This window comes from Gracilinanus agilis, chromosome 3, assembly GCF_016433145.1.
Source record: "Gracilinanus agilis isolate LMUSP501 chromosome 3, AgileGrace, whole genome shotgun sequence".
In the NCBI taxonomy this organism is placed as follows: domain Eukaryota; kingdom Metazoa; phylum Chordata; class Mammalia; order Didelphimorphia; family Didelphidae; genus Gracilinanus; species Gracilinanus agilis.
Window position 1 is genome coordinate 630508646 of NC_058132.1, and position 21737 is coordinate 630530382.

At 37.4% G+C, this 21737-nt stretch overlaps 1 protein-coding gene across 1 annotated transcript in view; it reads right to left on the minus strand.

The window, feature by feature from the left end:
• SLC9A9 (solute carrier family 9 member A9) overlaps positions 1-21737 on the minus strand; it is a 729976-nt gene that overhangs the window by 287765 nt on the left and 420474 nt on the right. The window contains exons 10-11 of the mRNA XM_044669458.1: positions 14551-14664; positions 9958-10069 (exon numbers count right to left, since the gene is read on the minus strand). Coding sequence (XP_044525393.1) covers positions 9958-10069; positions 14551-14664 — 226 coding nt within the window. The remainder of the gene's footprint in view (positions 1-9957; positions 10070-14550; positions 14665-21737) is intronic.

Genomic DNA, 21737 nt, shown 5'->3' on the forward strand with positions numbered 1-21737 from the left:
CTCAAGGTCTGTCTCTATATCCAATATGCTCCCTAGCTTACCACATGTAATCTTGCAATTGGCTCCTAATGGGTCTCTCTGTTTTTAGTCTCTGGCTTTGATGCACTCTTGAGTTTACTATAAGCCCACTATGCCTTCCGAATAAATCCGACCATGTCAACTGTTCCCCCAAAACCATTCAACAACTCCCTGTGACATTAAGAAAAAGTTGACTTCTTTGTCTGATATTTCCAGTTTTATTTCATATCACTACCCTCTATATGCTCTACCTTCAGCCAGATCCAATTCCTTCCTCTCGCATCTATGTACCTTCCTGTTTCTTGTCTCTATCTTTGCCTAAATTGCTCCTGGAATTTGTGTCTGGAATGATGGTCTACCTCCACTTCCATTTTGAATTCCTACTCATCCTTTGAATTTTAATTACAATCTAACTTCTTCATGAAGCTTTCCTTAATTCTGTGACCCTTTTTCCCACCCCAAGAATTTGGTTCATATTTTCTTACTCATTAATAGATGGTACAATTATTTGATTATGTGGCATATCCTCCTACTGCTTCAATAAGGACAGGAATCTTGTTTTCTCTAAATATTGTAGTTTTTCTTTCCTTGATCAATGTCATCAGCACTCAGTAGGCACTAATATTTCTTCAATTGAATCAAAATGTAGGTATAGAGTAATTTCTAAATATTTAATACTATTTTCTTCTTTTCTAGTGTTAATATAGTTAATAAAATCGTAGTTTGGACCTAAAACTATGTTTACATACTACTTCTATCATGGCTAAAGTCCCATGGCCTTGAAAATGGTGACAGTATCCAGCAAGAGTTTCAGTTGATTCCATTATCCATTTTCTTTGGGTATTACAACCTTGCTACATAGTTCCAGTTCCATTTTCAATCCAACATCATTAAATCACATGGAAGTATAGGAAGCAAATTGTTTCTGAGATACTTTCTGTCTTCAATAAGAGAATCTTTTTTGAAATTTCATTGTACCAGGCAATCACACTTTCCTTTTTCCTTATTCTCTCTAATATTTAAGAGATTTCATCTCTATGTCATGAAAAGGAAGAAACCAAACTTGTATTATATACAGGGTGTCCATAAAAGTCTTACTTCAATTTTAAGGTCACTCCCTCAATTCCATGACCCTTTTCGGGGATATTCTTATACCAGTAAGAGAGCTAAATGGGAGATGAGATATTTCTTCCCATTGCAAACAGCTAGGAGATAATGGTCAAATGTGACAATACAACATTGCTGGGCATGTTGAAGCTAAGGAGAACTTCATAGCTAAAGAGATATCCAAGAAGCATGATAGTAAATCAGATTAAATCTATCAGCAACATGGTACAGATAAACACATAGAAACCCCAGGCTTTGTGATTTTATTCTCATGAGGGTGAGTAGATTTGATAAATGCATTGTTGAATAAACTTTAAACAATTGTAATTGCAAACACAGGGCTATAAAAGAAAGGCGAACTAACTGAGATCAGTAGAAATTCAATACTGCCAGGACCAAAAGGAGTGAACCATTATACTTGTTAAAGTCCCCAATGCATCAGTGAAATTGATAAAATCTCTGAAATTACCTAAGGTTTATGCATTTGTGAATGGGGATAGCCTTTGGGGGGAAAATAGCATTACTTTCATTCAGATTTAAAATTTAAGGGTATGAATTTACATATATAATGTGCCTTGAGTTAATCTTATATATTTCCCCTGATGCTATCTAGAGAACCTTTGGGTAGAATTAGAAAAATGGGTGATTTTATCCCTTACTTCTAAAATGTATTCTATTGATGATGATGATTACCTAAGTTCATGTCCACTCCATGTCAGAGTAACTAGTTGGTCAAGTCAGTCAAACTGTTAGAAAGTCAACTCATAAGAAAGAGATTATGATGTCCTCACCCTTTAATGCAGACATCCAACTCATAGAAACAGAGTTCAAGGAAGAGAAAAATAAACAAAAAGTCCCATTTAAAATGGGACAGCTAGGTGTCTCAGTGAATAGAGTGCCATGCCTGGAGTCAAGAAGACCTGGGTTCAAATTTAATCCTAGACATTTCCTAGTTGTAGTATGACCTCAGGCAAATCACTTAACCTCAGTTGCCTAGACCTTGCCACTCTTCTGCTTTGGGACCAATACTTGTATTGATTGTAAGACAAAAGGTAAATATTTTTTAAAAGTGTAAGCTCCTGGAGAGCAGGACTTACAATTTGTTTTGTTGTTTTTTGCATTCTCAGTGCCTGGTACAGAGAAATTACTTTATAAAACATCATTGATTGATAGATTACAACAAAATATGTAGAGAAGCACTTTTTGAAGTTGTGAGAAAGTGGGAACATAATAGCTGTCTTCCAGTTGGGGAATGGTGAAACAAACTGGAGGTGGGGGAATATCCCTGAATGAAATGGAAATGTAAGAAACAAAGACTATGAATAATACAGAAAATGGAAAAACATGAATTGATGCAAAGAAAGCAGAACTAAGAAAACAATATGCAGAACAATGATAACAATGTAAATCAAAAGAATAACAGGAACAACAGTTAAATCTTGTGTAATAATAAGGAATGTCAAAGCTTGGTTCATAAGAAGAGACATGAAAACATACTTCTCTTCCTTCCTTGTAAAGGTGGGAAACAAAGGTTTTTGGATATCATCTACACTACTAGTCCTGGTTGATATGTTCATTAGCTGCTTTACTGAATTGTTTTGTTTTTTTCTTCTTTATTGTTAGGTTAATTTGAGGTAATGAGAAAGGAATATATGAAGGTGATGTTAAAAGATATAAGCAAAAGAGCTTTTGAAAAGTACTTGGTCAAAATAATTCATTAGTGAGTTTAGAGTAGTCATTATCAGAAAAATTTATTGGAAATTACTAGTAGTACCATATGAGCAAAAAACTTCAGAGATTTGGCTGTGATGTTTATTCTGAATCTTTCTATTAAAAAAAAAGCCAGGAAGAAACACAAAACAGATGGTAGGCATTCTTTTAGTGATATCTTCCATTATTTGGTGTCTTAGAACAGTAGACCCTGCATGTACTTGTAGGTTGCAAACTTATTTTCAACATGTCACTAAAGGCAACACTTTTTTTTTTGGCTATATCGAGTGGTCTGTAGACTTCTAACCACAGCATCTCTCCAGAGGAAGATATTTTCTCTCACTCAATAAATGCCTAAGTAGCACTGTGACATTTTACATGTGCAAACTTGTTTCAGGGAGATCAAAACATATCTCCCTCAAGAAATAGGAACTTTGATTTACAACATTTTGATTCCTATATTAATTTCAGTGATGTCAGTGCTGGAATTGAGAGTAAGAACAAGAAAGGCATTCACGATTGTCCTGTAAAAAAAAAGAAAAGGAAACAGATCTTTCCTAAGCAAAGGTCAGTGGTTTTCAAAAATTCACTGTAATATCATTTCTGACAACAATAGGATTTTGCCTTCTCTTTGATGTGAACACTGATATTCTGGCTTGACTAATGAGATTTGTCTTTTTGTTGAGGGGGTTGGGGATTAGAAAGGGGTGGAAGAGGCCTTAGGCTTTCTGTGATTTCTTCTTTGAGGAATAACACCCCTATGTAATCCAATAGATTTGTGATCAAATAAGTGAATCCATCAGTCAATAGACAGTCATTAAGTACTTGGTGAAGGTGAAAGGTACAAGGTGCTGGGAATTAAAAAACAAAAAAATTAAATGATTCCTACTCTCAAAGTGTTTATGTTCTGTTAGGAAGACAGCATGAGTATATATCAATAGATACAGAATAAAAATTGATTAAATATTAGGTAATTAAAGAGAGAGGATTCCAGCAGTTGGGGAGATTAAGAAAGTCCTTATAGTAGAAGGTGGTTTTTGAGCTGCATCTTGAAGGAAATAAAGGATATTATGAAGCAGAGGGGAGGAGGGAGTGTGTTAAAGGAACTGGAGATGGCCATTGCAAATGAACAGAGAGGGGGAATAGAGGGCCATATGGGAGTAACAGAATGAAGACCACTTTGGCTGGATTGTAGAGGTCAGGAATGGGAGTAATTTATAATAAGGATGGATAAAATAGGCTGGGGCCAAATTGGGAAAAATTTGAATAAGCTTGGCAGAGATGCATATATTTCATTTTAGAGTAAGGTTTCTTAATGTGGAGTTTATGACCTCGATTTATTTATTTTTAATATTTTGATAACTGCAATTTAATATAACCAAATTTCCTTGGTAATCCCATACATTTAATTTTATGCATTTAAAAATGTGATTCTGGGAAGTACATTGCCTTAATGAAACTGCCAGCGAGCCATGACATAAAAAGGTGAAGAGTTCTTATCCTGGAGGCAATTAGGAGCCACTTGTTCATGTAGGTATTCCTTCCAATGAATGAAGACCACAACTCCTCCAGTCTTTTATGAGTTGCCAAGACTAAATAATTTATCACCAAGAGGCCAACCTATATTTACAGATTCTCTCTGTAATTCATCAGGCTGATCTTCAGAAAACCAATATAGTCTGTGGTTGAGGCCATGCTGGAAGTCCTTCTTGTATGTCAGGATCTGTGAGAGTTCGGACTTAGTCCAGCTACATGCCATTTACAGTGATAATATCTTAAATGTATTGTGTTTTGTGTATGAGCTCACTAGAACCCTGGAGGGTTGTAACCCATTATTATCCACTCCCAATAGGTCCGGAGAGGCTTAATAGTATGCCTTTGATAACATACATGGGAGATGGGTTTGGAACCCAGGTCTTGTGACTCCAAATCTAGTACTCTAACCACTATGCCAAGAGGCTCTTAGCAATAGCCAGAGTATTCTGAGGCTCTGAAAAGTCCATTTGTTCACAAGTAATTTCCATTTAGTAAACATTTTTATGATTTAGATAATGGAAAAAAAACCCAATTTGTTGATTACAACAGTATGCCTGCAAGTTGTTATTTTTCTTTTAATTTGCATTTATTTTAAAGATGGATATGTTGAACCATTTTAATGTAATGGGTGAAAGCAACCATGGCTTCTGGCTGACAAACGTTCCGAGCTTTTTTTCCCATTTTTGGAGCTCGTTGTAATCACAAACAATTTTTCTCAGCATTTAAAACCACGTGAGCTTAATGGATTCTGCAATTCAAATACTACCCCTCTGTTTTACCTACCTGTCTAATTGGTGATCACAGTGCTGCTCTGGATGATTTTTTATATGAAAATCAGTCATTCAATCAATCAAGTATTTATTAATTCTTTGTTTCAAACAAATTGACTCAGAGAGTTAAAGGACTGCTGCATAAAAGGGGACCAGCTCAAGGATTCAAGATATCAGAGGGCAATAAGTTTTGTACATCTCTGGGTTTTCCTATCACCCTGAGCTTTTATTTAGAGTAGCCCATTACTTTTATGGCCACCCATCACAGAACCTTACACTTATATATGTCCTCTCATCACACTCAAGGCTGCTCATACACTTAAGGCGCCCCCTTAACTATTGACCCTATGATTAGGGCTGGCATTTTGTACCATTACTGGGAATGTAAGATGTCATTTAACCATAGTTTCTCACTGGATTTCTGGATCATTACTCAGTCTAGGGTGAACTTTTGGAGTAGCTCTAGAGGACCTGGGTAGCCTGGTCTCCAAGGCAGGCAGCCCTCTCGGCAGGTACTTCCCACTGATTTCAGTGGGAATAGTAGATATATTAGAATATTTTCTTGAAAACAATTTTTGTTGTTGTTTTCTCTTTCCCACAGCCAATGATCTCTATTTCTGTTTTCTGCTCAACTGATGAGAATTCTTTGGGTCTTTTTCTTATTACTGACTTTTATGTTTTAGGTTTCAATTTTCTTCCTTCCTATAATTGGTGTGACAACTTTGGATGTAGATGCTGAAGACCTCCAGTGGGGAAACATGACATATCTGCTGGTGTCTTACGGGAATCTGGGAAAGAGAGTCATCCTGACACTAGAATAAGCTGTTGTACAATCATTTTGGTTTCTAATGGTAGGGCTGCTTAGATGATATTCTTTTATCTCATCTTCCTTTTCCCCTTCCCCCAAAACAACAGTTTGGAAGTGGAATCCAGGCATCCCAAAGGGCAAGTCTTTCAGGAAGGCTGCCTTCCTGTTGTCTTAGTCTGGCCATTTCTCTGCCTTCCTTTCTGTGGCTCTGGTTCCTATTTAAATCAAGCAAAAAAAAAATAGTAGCACGTGGCTTCGAATGAAGACAAGAGTTTGGGCTTTCATATTCTGAGCCACATCAATAGGGAGGCTAATTTGTATGGAACATCTCTCTTCCAATGGAAACCACCAGGCATTGCTTTTTTAGTTTCAAGGGAACTGAATACTGGAGACAAACTGCTTACTCACAGCATTAGCTCTTGGGAACAGCAGGAAAAGTTTGGGGGAAGTATAGCATTCTTCTTAAGCTCTTTTGTGCAGGGTGACACATGATACACCAGAGCTGTCCCTGACCTTGAATTTTAAAGGAGGCTTTAGAATTTCTTCTTGAAGTGTAAACTTCCTTGATCAACTCCTGACTACCCACAGACTGCCAGAGAACAAAAATCTGAATTTTTCAGAGGGCCTGAATCCACAGGCTAGTATTGCTGATTAGGAATGCAGCTTCTTATTTTAATATATTTAGCTGGACGTTGCATAGGTACCAATGTTAAGTACCATTCAGCAAATGAGGCTAAATCTGTGCAAGGTTAGCAAAGAATTTCTATAGTTCCTCTGTTTTTTGGTCTTTGTGTCTTTGTCCTCTCAATACCTATTCTACCCACTGTAGAGGGATGGTGACGTCCTGCAGGGGATAGAGTTCAAATCAAGCTTCAGATTGTGTGACCTTGGGCAAGTGACTTAACCCTGTTTGCCTCGGTTTCCTCATCTGTAAAATGAGCTGGAGAAAGAAGTGATAAACCACTCCTTTCCAAGAAAACTTCAAATGGGGTCAAGAAGAGGTGGACATGACTGAAAAAGGACTGAAAATAACAACACATATAAAAGAGATTTGTCAAGACTACAAAGTTAACCATTCAAGTAACCAATAGTAACTTTACATTCCAAGATTAGTTTAAAGAGTCTTAAGCTGGTTTTGCCTCAAACGCACAAAAATAACTATCTGAGAATTAAAATTTAGTTAAAAAAAGTCATTGCTATTTAAGTAGAAGTGCAGAAGCGTTATGAAGGAAGAGAATGCATTGTTCTCCAGACACTAGAAATGTTTTTCCAAATAATATGTCAGGACAATGATTACATATTTTTATTTTAGTCCAGCAGCACGATTTCCTTGGTGTGAGGAACTCCTTCTGTGGAAATTCCTTCTACTCAGGCATATTGGCAACTTATCTGTAAATTAAAATCCTGGAAAGCTGCCTGGTAGTTTTCAAGGCAGGACATCTAAGCTATCAATGACCGTATGAAAAGAGGTTCCAGATCAATAATAATCAGACAATCACTAATTTAAAGACCACTCTGAGGTTCCCTCTTATACTCATCAGATTGGCAAAGATGAAGAAAAACAGAAATGACAAAATTGGAGACAAGTGGTTGGACAAAATGTGGGAAAATAGATACATTAATGTCTACTGTCATGATCCAGCCTTTCTGAAAAGCAATTGGAACTCTTCTCCAAAAGCCATTTAATTGTACAGACCATGGCACCGATTACTATCCCTAAAGAGATCAAAGAAAGAGGTTGAGGCCCCCTGGGAACAAAAAAAAGGAGGCAGTGGGAGAGAGAGATAATAAATACACAAAAAGAAAAATGAAGAAACAGAAACTATTTGCCTGGGTGAACTTAAGAGATGAATAACACTTGCTTATGGCCAATATAGCCAATAAAGGACAGAAAAATATGGCTTGGACCTAGTTTTTCCTGATTCCAAAATTGGTTCTCTGGTCAGTACACCAAACTATCTCTTCTCATACAATTGCCTGCCACAAGATCTTTAGGGTTCCAGAGCACAGAAGTCATCCCATCATTGCAATTTATGTTTGCGTGTTGGACTAGCTGAAGCTCTTCTGCTTTTCTCTCCTCTCTTCCCCTAACCAATTCCCTCATGCCATTAGGTGCCAGGTGTTCTGGAAAATCCACAGCTGTGTGCAGAATCACTGCCAATCAGCCAAGCCATCCAACCACAGACAGGTGGCTATTAAATTGTAAACTGTAAACTATAAAGGGCTAAATAAATGGAAGTTATTATTACTATTATTATATTAGCATTACCACAAATGTTCTCTTCAAATTGAGATGATGATTTAGCTATCTTAGGCTGAATGAAATAGCTTCAAACTGCCTGTCCCAGGTAGCAGGAGGCTAAGTCTATATATTTTGGGCCCTGAGGACCAGAAAGGCCTTTTATTTCAAGGGTGACCTTCGAGAATGGCATGTTGAGAGGCATTTGGTTTGACAATGGATGGAGCCACTGCATAATTCATATCTTGTCTTGGACATTCAGTCACTTGCTGCTTATTTGTTTATTTATTTATTTGCCCCAATGGAATGATAAAGCTGAATTTTTTGAGGGTAAGGACTATACTTTATTATTTTTTTATTTCCCCAGCACGGTGCTTGGCACATAATCACTGCTTAATAAATGTGATTGGTTGATTGATAGTGGAAAGGGAATTTGGAGTCAAGAAGATCTGCATCTGAATTTTTCAGTTTCAAGTGAACTTTCCCATACCTCAGTTTACTCAAATGTAAAATGAGGTGACTGAATTACTTTATTAGAGGATCAAAAATCAGAACCCAAAGGACCTTAAAAGGTTATCTAATCCAATTATGCATTGTTAGAGATGAGAAAACATAGATTTTGTAATGATAAATAACATCTCAGAAGGGGCAATCAGGATTTGAATTCTGCCCCTTTGATTCTTTTTTTTTTTTAAACCCTTAACTTCTGTGTATTGGCTCCTAGGTGGAAGAGTGGTAAGGGTGGGCAATGGGGGTCAAGTGACTTGCCCAGGGTCACACAGCTGAGAAGAGTCTGAGGCCGGATTTGAACTGCCCCTTTGATTCTTGAGCTAACCCTCTTTCCATTGTTCCATATCACTAAGGTCTCTTACAGCTTTAAGTCTTATGTTTCAGGTACAAACCCTTGGTACGAATATACAAAGGGCCAAAATGCCCAGGTAAAAGGGTATGTATGGAAGAGGTTCCTGGGCAAATAAAAAGGTTAATGCAAAATCAGAATTCTTAAGTTAGTAATCCCTTTGATAGTCTGAAGTCAATGGTTTCCATTTGAGAATAATGTTTTTAAAGGCATATAAAGTCAATAATATTATAAAACATACCAGTCACACTGAAGTATAGTTTTTGAAATATTGGGGTAAAATGTTCATTGATCGCTTGCATGTAGGAGAAATGAATAAGACAGAAAACTGAACTCTCTTGGACTGTAGATGGCCTACCATTTGCCATCACTGAGTTCATTTTCTGTTGCTTTAAAGAGTCTTCAAAGAGATTTTCAGCAATTTGCTTAAATAATTAGAGTTTTTCAGTCAACTGTCAGGGGCTGTAGGACCTGTTGATGAAGAAGGGGGATTCCACGGAGAATGGGCTACAGGCAAGTAATTTATTTTTTGGCAGGTGCCAGCTGCATACTGATTACCATGCATCGTTGGGCTTGCATGCTTATAATTCAAATTCTTGGACAAGGCGACGATCCCACAACAGATCTTATAAATGGGAGCTCGTCCAGCCCCTCTCTCAAGGTCTGGACAGGGTGGCAGCTTGCTACAGTTGACCCAAGGCATTCCTCAGAGGGATCTCTTTGCTTATCCCTTCCTTTCCTGGGAGAGGATCCCTCCTGGCGCTTTGTGTGATGGACTGAGCATGAGCAGGGTTCTAAAGGGTTCTAGGTAAGGAAGAGAAACCAGATCCAGCTGCTCCCAGCCCTTCGCCTTCTGGGAGAGGTTGGTAAGGAACAGAAGCACAGACGTTCAAGGGACAGAGACACGTACCTGAAAACATCATCATGTGCTGAAAATTCCAGGGGATCTTCTGTTTCCGGCCCAAATTCAAGATGAAGGACAGGGGATAGATGTTGCAGGCTCTTGCTATAAAAATGGCTAACTGTCAGGCAAGAGAACGTTGAGGAAAACACAACAATGAGGGGAAAGTTAGAGTATGTAAGTTTTGCCAGCGCATCATTACCCAGACACACACACACACACACACACACACACACACACACACACACACACACATACACAAATGGGGGATAAACTGGCTGATCATCATGAAATTGGTTTCAGCAATTCCATTTTTTTTTTTTGATATGTTCCTGATTCCACTCCATAAATATCACAGGCTGCTGGACAGCTCTTGGACAGAGCCTTGGTTTAGAGTTCTTGTCCCAATCCTGCCTCCATCACTCTCTATTTCCTCATCCCATTTGTATCCCCAACGACTGACATCTTCTGCCTTGCTATAAAATATGAAGCATGAACCGCTCGGCTGGAAACAGCATTACCTCCCCAAGCAGCACTTTAGGGAGACTCCGTGTACTTCGAGTCATGATTACCATTTCATTTGCTGTCGGTTTATATTGTCTGTGTCTAGCAATCTTTTTCCCACCCCCCTCTTCCTTTTTCTTTGGTACATTTAATTTTTTCTTGGTCAGGTTGGGCTGTGCTTGTAATACTAAAGCGGTTTTAATAGACACTCCTGAATTCTAGGCTTAGCAGTTAAAAACCGACATACAAACACATTCATTTTCTAGTGAATTTGCTTCGTCACCACCTGCCTAGACTACTGCAATAGCTTCCCCTCTTGGCTCTCTTGCCCCCACCACCCTCATTCTTCATATTGTTGCCAAGTCGAACGTTCTTATATTGCTTTTTTCATTTTTTTTACTTAAAGTTTTATTGATATATTTCATTTATACATTACTAACACATATAGAGTACTTCCATGAAAAGCCTCTTGTAATAAAGTAAAACAGGTAAAAGTAGAGAGGAGAGAGAAAATAAGCATTTATATAGCTCCTACTGTATGCCAGGCACTATACTACATGCTTTATAAACTTTTTTCTTATTTGATACATCAATCCTGTGAGTGAAACTCACATCCCCATTTTACAATTGAAGAAACGGAGGCAGATGGTGGCTAAGTGACTTGCCCAGGGTTACCTAGCTAGTAAGTATCTGAAGCTGGATTTGAATTTAGGTTTTCCTGATTGCAAGCCCAGTGTTCTGAGCACTATGGTGCCATCTAATTGCCTTAACTAGTGATGAGTGATGTCACCATTCTTATGCATCCATCTGTATGCTTCTAATTCAGAAAAGATGCAACACTTTTGCCCAGCTTCGAGCATCCCCCATAATCTGATTCTATCCTACTTTCATTGACTCAGGCTCACAAGATCAGGCTTAGTGTTAGAAGGAGCTAATATAGTTGAACCTCCTTTTTTTTTTTAATAGGTGAAGATATTGAAATCCAGAGAAAGTGTAGGTAATAGCACAGGTAGGTAGTAACTAGCAGAGTTAGCCTAACTGAATCATTAGCAGCCTTTTGTGCTTTACTACCTCTGTGTATTTACCCTTTCTCCTCCATATTCTTTATTGCTAAGGGGTCTTCTATTCCTCTTTAAAAAAATATATATAACACATATGTATAAAATATAAAAATATATACATATAAATAATACATATGTACAAAAACATATATATATATATATATATTTAAATACATGTTTTATTGTTGCTTCTCTTTCATTGCTTTCACCTCCCAATGACTCTTTTCCCAAGAGACTCTTCTTTTATAGCAAATGCCTATTGACTGTGGATGTTCCCAATGATGCCATTCTGGGTCCTCTTCTCTTTTCTCTTTCCATTATTTCATTGGGTGGGCTTATGGACTCCCATGGGTTCACTTGCCACCTTAACACTGATAACTCTCAGAGTTACCTCTGTCCAGTCCTAGGCTCTCTGGAGTCCTGCCTCATCAACACATCATTGGTCATTATGAATCGGGCGTCCTAGAGGCATCTCAAACAAAGCATTTCTAAAATAAAACTTTGCTATCTTCTTCCCCATCCCCAGCACTTAGTATAGTGTCTGGAACATAATGAGGACTTAAGAATATCCTCCTAACCTAGCTGTTGCCAAGGCTTGTTGATTCCATCTTTCCATCATCTCATGAGTATTTCCTTTTCTTTCCTCTAATACCACCACCTCTCTGGTTCCTCATCATCTTATTCCTTGATGATTATAATAGCCCATAAGTGGATCTGCCAGTCTCTATTCTCTCCCTACTCCAATACTTCTTTTAGCCACTAAAGTGATTTCCACAAAGTGCAGATCTGTTGGTTACTCTCCCCATTCAATAAACTCCAGTGGCTTCCTATTGCCTCCAGAAACATGCAAAATACTTTTATTTGGCATCTGGAGCTCTTCATAACAGCCCTCTATTGCCTTTGTAGTTCTTTTATACCTTATTTCTCAATATCAGTTGCTTGATCTAATGACACTAGTCTGGCTCTTCCATAACAAAGACATTTCATCTCCTGGCTCTGGGCATTTTCTACTTGTCCTCCATGACTGGAATATTCTCCCTTCTTTCCTCTGACTACTGGTCTCATTGGCTTGTTTTGAGCCCCAACTAAGGTCTCACCTCCTACAGGAAGTCTGATCTAACCCTCCTTGGTTTCAGCACTTTCTCTTTTTTTCAGTATTTCCCATTTATCCTATATCTAGCTTATTTTTATATGTTTGTTTGTACATTCTCTCCTCCATTAGATTGTAAACTCATTGAGGGCAGGAGCAAGAAATGCCTTTTGCCTCTTTCTGTAGCCCTAGCACCCAATAGTGCTTGACATATAGAAAGCACTTAATAAATATTTATTGAATGAATTAAAGAATAAATGTTTATTTGTTGAACTCATATATATATATAGTCACTTTTTAACCTTTTAAACTTTTATTCAAGACTGCATTTTTTTGTATTTAGAACTCTAACAATGTACAACATAATAAAAAATAAACCAGAGACAGATTTCTATTCCTAGATGTTATCAGATGTATCATTTTAAGTAGTGAATCTATACCCCAAGAATGATATGGAAAATAAAACTGAAACGAATTTGTGAATATGGGCTGGGCCAATGGATTGTGAGCTCATTCCCCCAATACCATTTGAAAGTGCTTGCAAAGAGTTTCTTGTTTCACATTAAATATATATATATACTCTGATATATATATATATATATATATATATGTGTGTGTGTGTGTGTGTGTGTGTATGTATGTATGTATGTATATATATCCTTTAAAGTCTAACTCAAATGCCATCTCTTCTAGGAAGCTGTGCCTGAGGCCCACATGCCCCACAGTCAATAAGAAACTTCTCCCACCTTCCTTGGATCTCAATTAGGACTTTAATATACCTTTGATGTACTTCTTTTCCTTTTGTATACTACTTTCTCATTTAAGTCACCCTCCCTTATCCCCCGCCAGACTTAAAGCTCTAAGAAAGAGGGATCCTGGCTCATTTCATCATCTTTGTTTTGCTCTTAGCATCTGACACTGTGCTCTGCCCACAAAAACTACTTAATCAAATTTGTTAACTTGCCCTGAATGGTTTGTCCTACTTGAAATAAACAACGTGGAGTCTATACAAGAAAGAAGCTACTTTGAGATGGAACAATATGTTCTAGTTTGCCCTCAAATAGAATTAATGTGATTTGGAAAAGGACTACTCCTTCATGACCTGGATCAATGGGAATGAACCCAATCTGCTTTGCAGAAGTCATCTAGTCCAGTTCTCAGGTCCTGACTTTGTATCTGGGACCAGAGACATCCTCTAGAATGATATTGGCCTTTAGGCTTTAGAGCTAGAAGGGACATTGAAGGCCATCCAGTCTAAATTATTTTTATAGATGTTGAAATTGAATTTTAGAGAGGCTTAATGACTTCTCAAGGCCACATAGGTAATAAAGGTCAGAAGTGAAATTTGAACTCAGGTTCTCTGACTCCAGAGCCACATTATCTTTTTAAAGGAAGAATAGAGGTCTTTTAACCTATTCTTCTTACTTGATAAGGGACCTCTCCTACTACCAGAGAAATCACAAGGAAGAAGACTATATAGAACGATCCAAGTCTTGGCAGAGTTTTAAACTTTAGAATATATGAGGAACACCTTGTATAACCATAATGATGGCCAAAAAGTCTTTCCTTATACCCAATCTGATTCCACTGATGCATTAAACCTAATTATCCATGCCCTGTACTCAGGGAATCTGAAGAAGAACCAGGTACAATTTTTAACTTCTTTTCTGTAGGATACAACTTACTGCAAGTTCTTTGAGCCCTTCTTTAAGAATCATCCAACTTCCCAAGTCTTACTCTAAACCATTAACTCCTAACCAGGACCCCATGCTCCTACAGACCTCTTATTTTTTCAGGCATTTAAATCAAATGATATTTCTTGCATTGATTTGAACTTATGTCCTGAATACTAGTTGAATATTTATTTACATCCAAGAATCAGACTGACAAGCCTTCGCCCCTTCTTCTAATTGGGCTGCCCTTGAAAGCATTTTTCATAAAGGATACGACTGCTCCAAGTATAAAAAGAGCATTAAAGATGTGATTCTGGAATGTGAATAGCGCCAGGCCCATATAGCAGAAGATGACGTTCTCCGCCAAGAAGTTCATGAATTCAAAGAGCTGAAACACAACAAATGAGAACCATTAATTTAGACAGCTTTGCAGTGACTTTATTTTCACTGAGGCAGTCTTCAAGGATGCTACATGGCAATAGTGAATACCACAAAGCAATGGTGAATACCATCACCCTCTGTAGAGTCTTCCCTATTAGCAATTCAAAATAATTGTAGTCAGGAGAAATTGGAGCTTAGAGGCAGGATAATAAGAATAAAGTTTTTCACATCTAACAAGGCACTTTTAGGATTGTAGAGAACTTTATGGAGATCATCTACTTTGATCTTTGCAACCACCCTATTAAGTAGGAACAGGAAATAATTGTAACCTCATTCTATTCATTTAATTTAATTTTCAATTCCAAATTATCTCTCTCTCCCCAGCCTTTCTTCTACTCATTGAGAAAGCAAGAAATACAAAGCCCATTATAAATAGTTATTGGTTTAGTCACTTTTCAGTCCATGTCTGACTCTTTTTGACCCCATTTAGGGTTTTCTTGGTAAAGATTGTAAAGTGGTTTGCCATTTCCTTCTCCAGCTTATTTTATAGATGAGGAAACTGAGTTGGATAGGATTAAGTGACTTGCCCAGAGTCATACAGATAATGAATATCTGAGGCCATATTTGAACTTGGGAAAAAGAGTCTTCTTGACTCTCCAAGCTAGACACTCTATCCACTGTACCACCTAGCTGCCTCTGCTATAAATAGGAAGTCATTCAAAACAAATACTGGCATTAGCCATGTTATTCCCATTCTATAGATGAGGAAACTGAGGCTCAATGACTTGTCCAGGGTTGCAACACAAGTAAGTGCTACAGGCAGGATTTGAATCTAGGCATCTCCTGACTCCAAGCCCACTCTTTATTTCCTTATTTCAGAATTATCTAAGAAAATAGTTAAGCCAAGACTGGAGCTATCTGGCATACATAGGGGTTAAGCTGTGTGCCCTTAAAGAGCCTAAGCTCTTAACAGATTCTAATTCAAGAACTTGGACCACATTTTTTTTTCTGTAGGCATTACTTAACTTGAAAGATGGACAAGTGTAGGTTTCACTAAAAACATGGTAATGATCGATATATTTCAAACTCAAGAGAAAGAGACTCATTAAAATGACTGATGAGGGTACATTCATTAAAAGCTCATAATTTCTAACTGGTAAAATGTAAATGACTCATTCTAAGAATCTGTTAACCACTTTATGTGGCAAGAACACAATAGGCATATCAGAATTTACTTTGCTAAATGGGCTAACAAGGGGCTGTATTGAAGAATGCACCCAATAGCTGTCCTGAGAACATTAACTGAAACATTTAAGGAGAAGATGGAAATCATCTCCCTTCTGCCAATAAAGGGATTACAGGGGTTTTTCCAGAGGCCACTGTAAAGAATGATAGCAAGAAACCCTTTATGCTCCAGACTTTGTAATAGAAGTTTGTGAAAACTCATCCTTAGACATAAATTATCATGTTATGTCAGCCTAGCTGTGGGCATCCCTTTTGACAGACACAGCATTGTTTATTTTTTAGCTTATTTTATTTAGAATTTAAAATGTATTTGCAGCTATAATACCTAATATCTTCACATTGACCAGTGACCAAAGAACCAGCCTCCTCCCCAAATCTGTTCAAAATGTTATTTAAAACCAATATTCTTAGAAATGTTTGATCCAAAAAGAAATGTCACTTTTGCAAGAAGGTCTTTTTGGCAGGGCAAGAATCATCCATTATCTTGTGATAGTATTTGTAAAGTATTTATACAGTGCCTAGCACATAGGAGGAATGCTTAGACCCTTCTCCTTTGTCACAAGGAAAATGACTCAGAACCAATAGTAAGTGTCCGGACGATCCAGTCCAATCCTACCCTAAGCCCCAATTTCTCCTAATTGTAATTATTAATATCTATTACATGGAAGACATTGGGAATATAAAGACAAAAGAGAAAAAAATATTCCTGGTCTGGAAGAAATTTACATTCCATTGGGAAGATATGGCATATAAATATTTTGAGCCCCTAATGTTGCTTCTCCTGGCTATATTCAAAGATTGAATATCTGGAGAGTGGTTGCTATCTGATGCCTTGGGATAACTTTGTGGATTTTCATGTCTAACTCTCTAAATCATGAACCCCCACTAGTGAACTTCTTACTAACAATCAGCCAATAGATTAATTAGCTCTTAGAAGAGGCATTTACTAAAAGGGTACACTAAGTAAAGTCATTGCAAAATTTACTCTCTGGAAGAAACTAGAGTTCATTCTTACACATTTATACACAATAGTCAAGGGAAAAGTAGACTCAAACTTAGAATACAATGGGAGGGAGGCACATAAATGGGATATATGCAAGAGCAATGCACAACTTCTGGTACTATAGAACCTAAAAATACTTTTTTTCTATGTGTAGACATCTTATGAAACTCCTCTTGGGTACCATGTTTGTGATGGGCTGGTGGTTTAACTGAGTTACCAAGGTCAGCTCCTCTCCACTGGAGCTCAGTGGTTTCAGTCATATCCAACTCTCCTTGCCCTATTTAGGGTTTTCTTGACAAAGATACTGGAATGGTTTGCCATTTCCTTTTTCTAGCTCATTTTACAGATGAGAACTGAAGCAAATAGGGTCAAGAGATTTGCCCAGGGTCACAGCTAGTTATTGTTTGGGGCCACATTTGAACTCAGGTCCTCCTCATTCCAAGCCTGGCACTCTAACCACTGTACCACCTAGCTGCCCTCTTCGAAGCCTGTTTCTTTCCTCTGTTTCCCATGGTCACACTCTTCAAAGCTTTTTCTTTCTTTGGTTGGAAGTCTCTCTATCAGTTTCTGTCTGAAATGTGTATCTATTTTCCCCTGCTGGATGTAATACCTCCTACTGGATGAGTAGCACTGATTTGAAACTATATGGTGAAGGTGTGGGAAGGGGATAAATGACCTCCTCATTCTTTGAAGAAGTCTCTTCCACAGATAGTTATCAACTGGTAAACCTGTTGTAATTTCTTGTACAGCTCATAGGCATCTCAAATTCAACAAATTATTAAATTATTGGAGTTTTGTAGAGATCATAATTGTTCCCATAGTAGGGAGTAGATCCATGTCAATGAAGGTATTCAGAGTGAAGAGAAAAGAATACAGAATACCTTTGGGGAACGATGAGTGAACAAAATGAGAATGAGAAAAACTGGTTAAATGGTCAAGAAGAGAACCTGTTGATACCAGTGTCACACAAACCTTAGGAAGAAGAGTTTAACCAGAGGAAGGGAATGGTCAACAATTTTGAATTCTAGAGAGGTCAAAGAGGATGAGGTTTTTTAAAAGGCCATTGGGTTTAGCAAATAGGAGATGGTTTTATGGCAGAGTAAATAAAGCACCAGTCCTGGAGTTAGGAAGACTCATCTTTCTTTGTTCAAATCTGGCCTTAGACATTTACTAATTCTGATCCTGGGCAAGTCACTTAAACCTGTTAGCCTTGGTTTCCTCTTCTGTAGGAAATGGTAAGCCATTCTAGAATCTTTGCCAAGAAAACATAAAATGGGGGTTCTAAAGAGTCAGACATGACTTTAATCACTGAACAACAACATAATTGAAGAAGGCAGTATCAGTTAAGTAGCAGATCTAGAAGAAGGTGGTCTGCAAGGTATTCAGAAATGAATGAAAGGGAGATAGTAGAGGCAAGGCATATAGATGACTTTTTCTAGGTCAATGGGAAAGCTTTTCATCTTCAGTAAGTCACAAGTTATTTTTGACTTTTAAAACTGAGCTTACCAGCTTTTAATATTTAATGCACCGATATCAAGGCTAAGCTTTTAGCTACTTGTCTCAAATAATAGTAGCTTATATTTATGTAATCCTTTCTATATATGATTTTATTTGGCATTTCATTGCAAATATTATTATTACCTTATCACATACAAGGAACCTAAAATGCAAAGAACTGAGCCAACTTGCCTAACGATACAGATATTTTATACAGATATATCAGAACAGGGACCTATACCCACTCCTTTAACTACATGTTCTTTCCAGTACACCTCAGCCTTTCTAGGTTACTTACTTATTGGTTGTCATTATTTATGGACTGCAAAAACATTAGCTTTTAAAAAAATCACTTGGGGGCAGTTAGGTGGCTCAGTAGATTGAGAGCCAAGCATGGAGTCTGGAGGTCCTGGGTTCCTAGCTGTGTGACCCTAGACAAGTCACTTAACCCTTATTGCTTAGCCCTTACTGCTCTCATGCTTTGGAACCAATACACAGTATTGATTCCAAGACAGAATGTAAGGGTTTAAAAAAATAAAAATAAGAAAAATCATTTCATCATTTTAGTTTCCTCTTAGAATTTTTGGATCTTAATCTATGTTTCACTTATAAAAAGACAAACACATAAATATAGGAACACCAGGATTTCTACCCCTCTTGGGTTGTTGCAAAGGTAATCTTCAGTCACCAATATGGAGGACTTGGATTTCCATTCCATCTAATTGCTTATTAATTGGTTACTCTGCTGCTTGTCTTAATCCAATGCTACATAGAGGGCTATATAGCAGTGACTTAGTTTTCAAATGCGATGTCAGTCCAACCGAGCTGGAATGGCTTAAGGAATGGGACATCTCAGTGATATACTGTGGTTCTGATATCTAAGAACCAACTTAACTGTGTGAAGACACCTATCAAAGAGCTGGCGACTGGAGGATGCCTTTTTTTAATGCTACAACTTACTGAAATCAGCTAGTAAGGCATGGGCAGCTAGGAAGGAGGTACGGTGGATAGAATGCCATGGCTGGAGTCAAGAGGTCTTGAGTTCATATTTGACATTGAATACTTCTAGCTGTGTGATCCTGGGCAAATCATTTCACCCTCTTTGCTTCAGTTTCCTCATCTGTTAAATGGGCTGGAGGAGGAAAGGGCCAGCCATTCCAGTATCTCCATTAAGAAAATCCCAAAATGGCCCCAGGCAAGTCACTTCACCCTGTTTCTTTCAGTTTCCTCATTTGTAAAATGAGCTGGAGAAGGAAAGGGCAGCAAACTACTTCATTATCTCTGCCAAGAAAACTCCCAAAAAGGGTCATGAAGAGTTGGACCCTGAAAAGTGACTAATAACAATTAGGGCTTACAAATGACAGTGATGGGAGGAGCCATAAAATCTAGAATCACTTAAATAAGCATATCAAATATTGTTCTAGGGAATGGAACCAGTCAACAGGTCATCATTAAGTGTTTACTATGTGTTAAATACTGTACCAGAGTACTGGGGATTCCAGTTGAAGCAGAAATATTATTTCATTTTGACCCTTTGAAAACTTGATTTACTCATTCTCTTTATTGAAATAATTAACATTTATCAACAACCATGGATGAGACAGTTAAAAGCATTTTGTTCATAAAATTCCTCAAAAATGGGCTTTTTACTCCCTAAAAAAAATAAAAAAGGACCTAATAAAGGGCATCATGAATGTAACTAGGGTAGGGTCTCTGGGATTTTCATTCATGCTAGTGAAATATAGAAGACACCTCTTGGGGTACCCATTTTCTTCTTCTGGCAGCAACTACATTTCCGGTAACTACAAACCTGGCCTCCCAGCCACTTTGTCCTCTCTCCTTATTTTCCTTCTATTGTTTAGTATTGGAGTCACATAGAAATCTCAGGGTGTCCTTGGCACATTTCTTTTCCTTCTCCCACCTCAGTTCCCCTCCCAAATCTATCTCAACTCCCTTTTTCTCTTTGCCCAGGCACAAAAATTCCTAGCTATACGGTTATGGGCAATATCATCAGAGCTCGAGTAAGAACAACCTTCAACAATTTTCTCTCTAGGGCCCTATGATGGTAGTAACTTTTGTTTTTCATATTTTCTTCGGTTTTTATTTCAGGCAGTAATCCAACATTTTTACAGAAAACAATGAACCTGGTTTGGGTGCTTAAGATATTTTTTTTTAGAAATTGGGTAGTTACTACTTTGTTTTTTTCCTTTTTTTCTTTTTAAAGGTCTGATTCTCAGCAATGTGGCAGGACATCCTTGCTTTGCTGTGTCTAGTTAAACACATTCCACACAGTGCTACCTGGGATGAACAGATTTCAAAATAATTTGGCATTAGAAGCCTTTAATGAGAATCTGTGGCCTCATTCAATTTTGTTCCACATTCACAAATCTCCTGAGAATAGGTTCTTAAAAGAAGGCTGAGAAAATAAACTATAAAAGCTGTAGCTATACACGGTATGTTTACATTGAACAGCTCAATCCTTCGGACTGAATGGATGGAGCCTGGCAATAGAGGTTGATTGAGTGCTCAGCCAATTTAACAAAAGAAAAAAGAACACCGCCCCCAACCGGTCAATTCAGGGAAAGAAGGAATTTGGGACTTGGAGAGACAAATAAACTCATTTCTGCTTGGTGGACCACAAGCCTCCTTCTTTATCCCTTTTTCCCATACCTTTTTTTATTTGAATCTTATTGATTTATATCTTGATTTAATATTGTATTGATCGGCATTTCATGAATTAATAATTTATGCTTTTGAAAATTGTCAAGACCACGGCTAAAGTTTATCTTGGCTTAGCAAAAATTTTTGTCACAGAAAAAAGCAAGTTAATAGCTGTAGAGGAGAATCATTAAAATACTTAGGGGAATAAATTTTTTTTAAGAATTTCAGAAACAATAATTTCTGTACAAACAATTGCTATGCTAATTCAATGTCTAAAGATATTTGTTAAAATAAGTGCCCTAAAGATGTCTACAAGACACGATTTTGTTAACCTAATTTGAGTTTCTGTGTTTATAAAAGTACAAGACTTACAATCCTTAAAAAAACTGAGATTTGAGTTTTTTCCTAGAGGAAGGGAAGATGTGAGAAAATGTTAGTGTTTGACAGAAATAAGATTTAATTTTAAAAATCTAAAAATTTAAAAAAATCTAGAAAAATCTAAAAAATTAATCTAAACTCTAAAATATTTCCCCCTTTGATCTCAGACTTTTCTCCTAATTATTATGAGTTAGTAAGCTATGACAATATTTGTTAGACCTGGAAAGATATCCAAGATATGTATTATACTTATAAAAGTTATGATTCCTTCTTCTCTTTCCTCCCTCCCTCCCTCC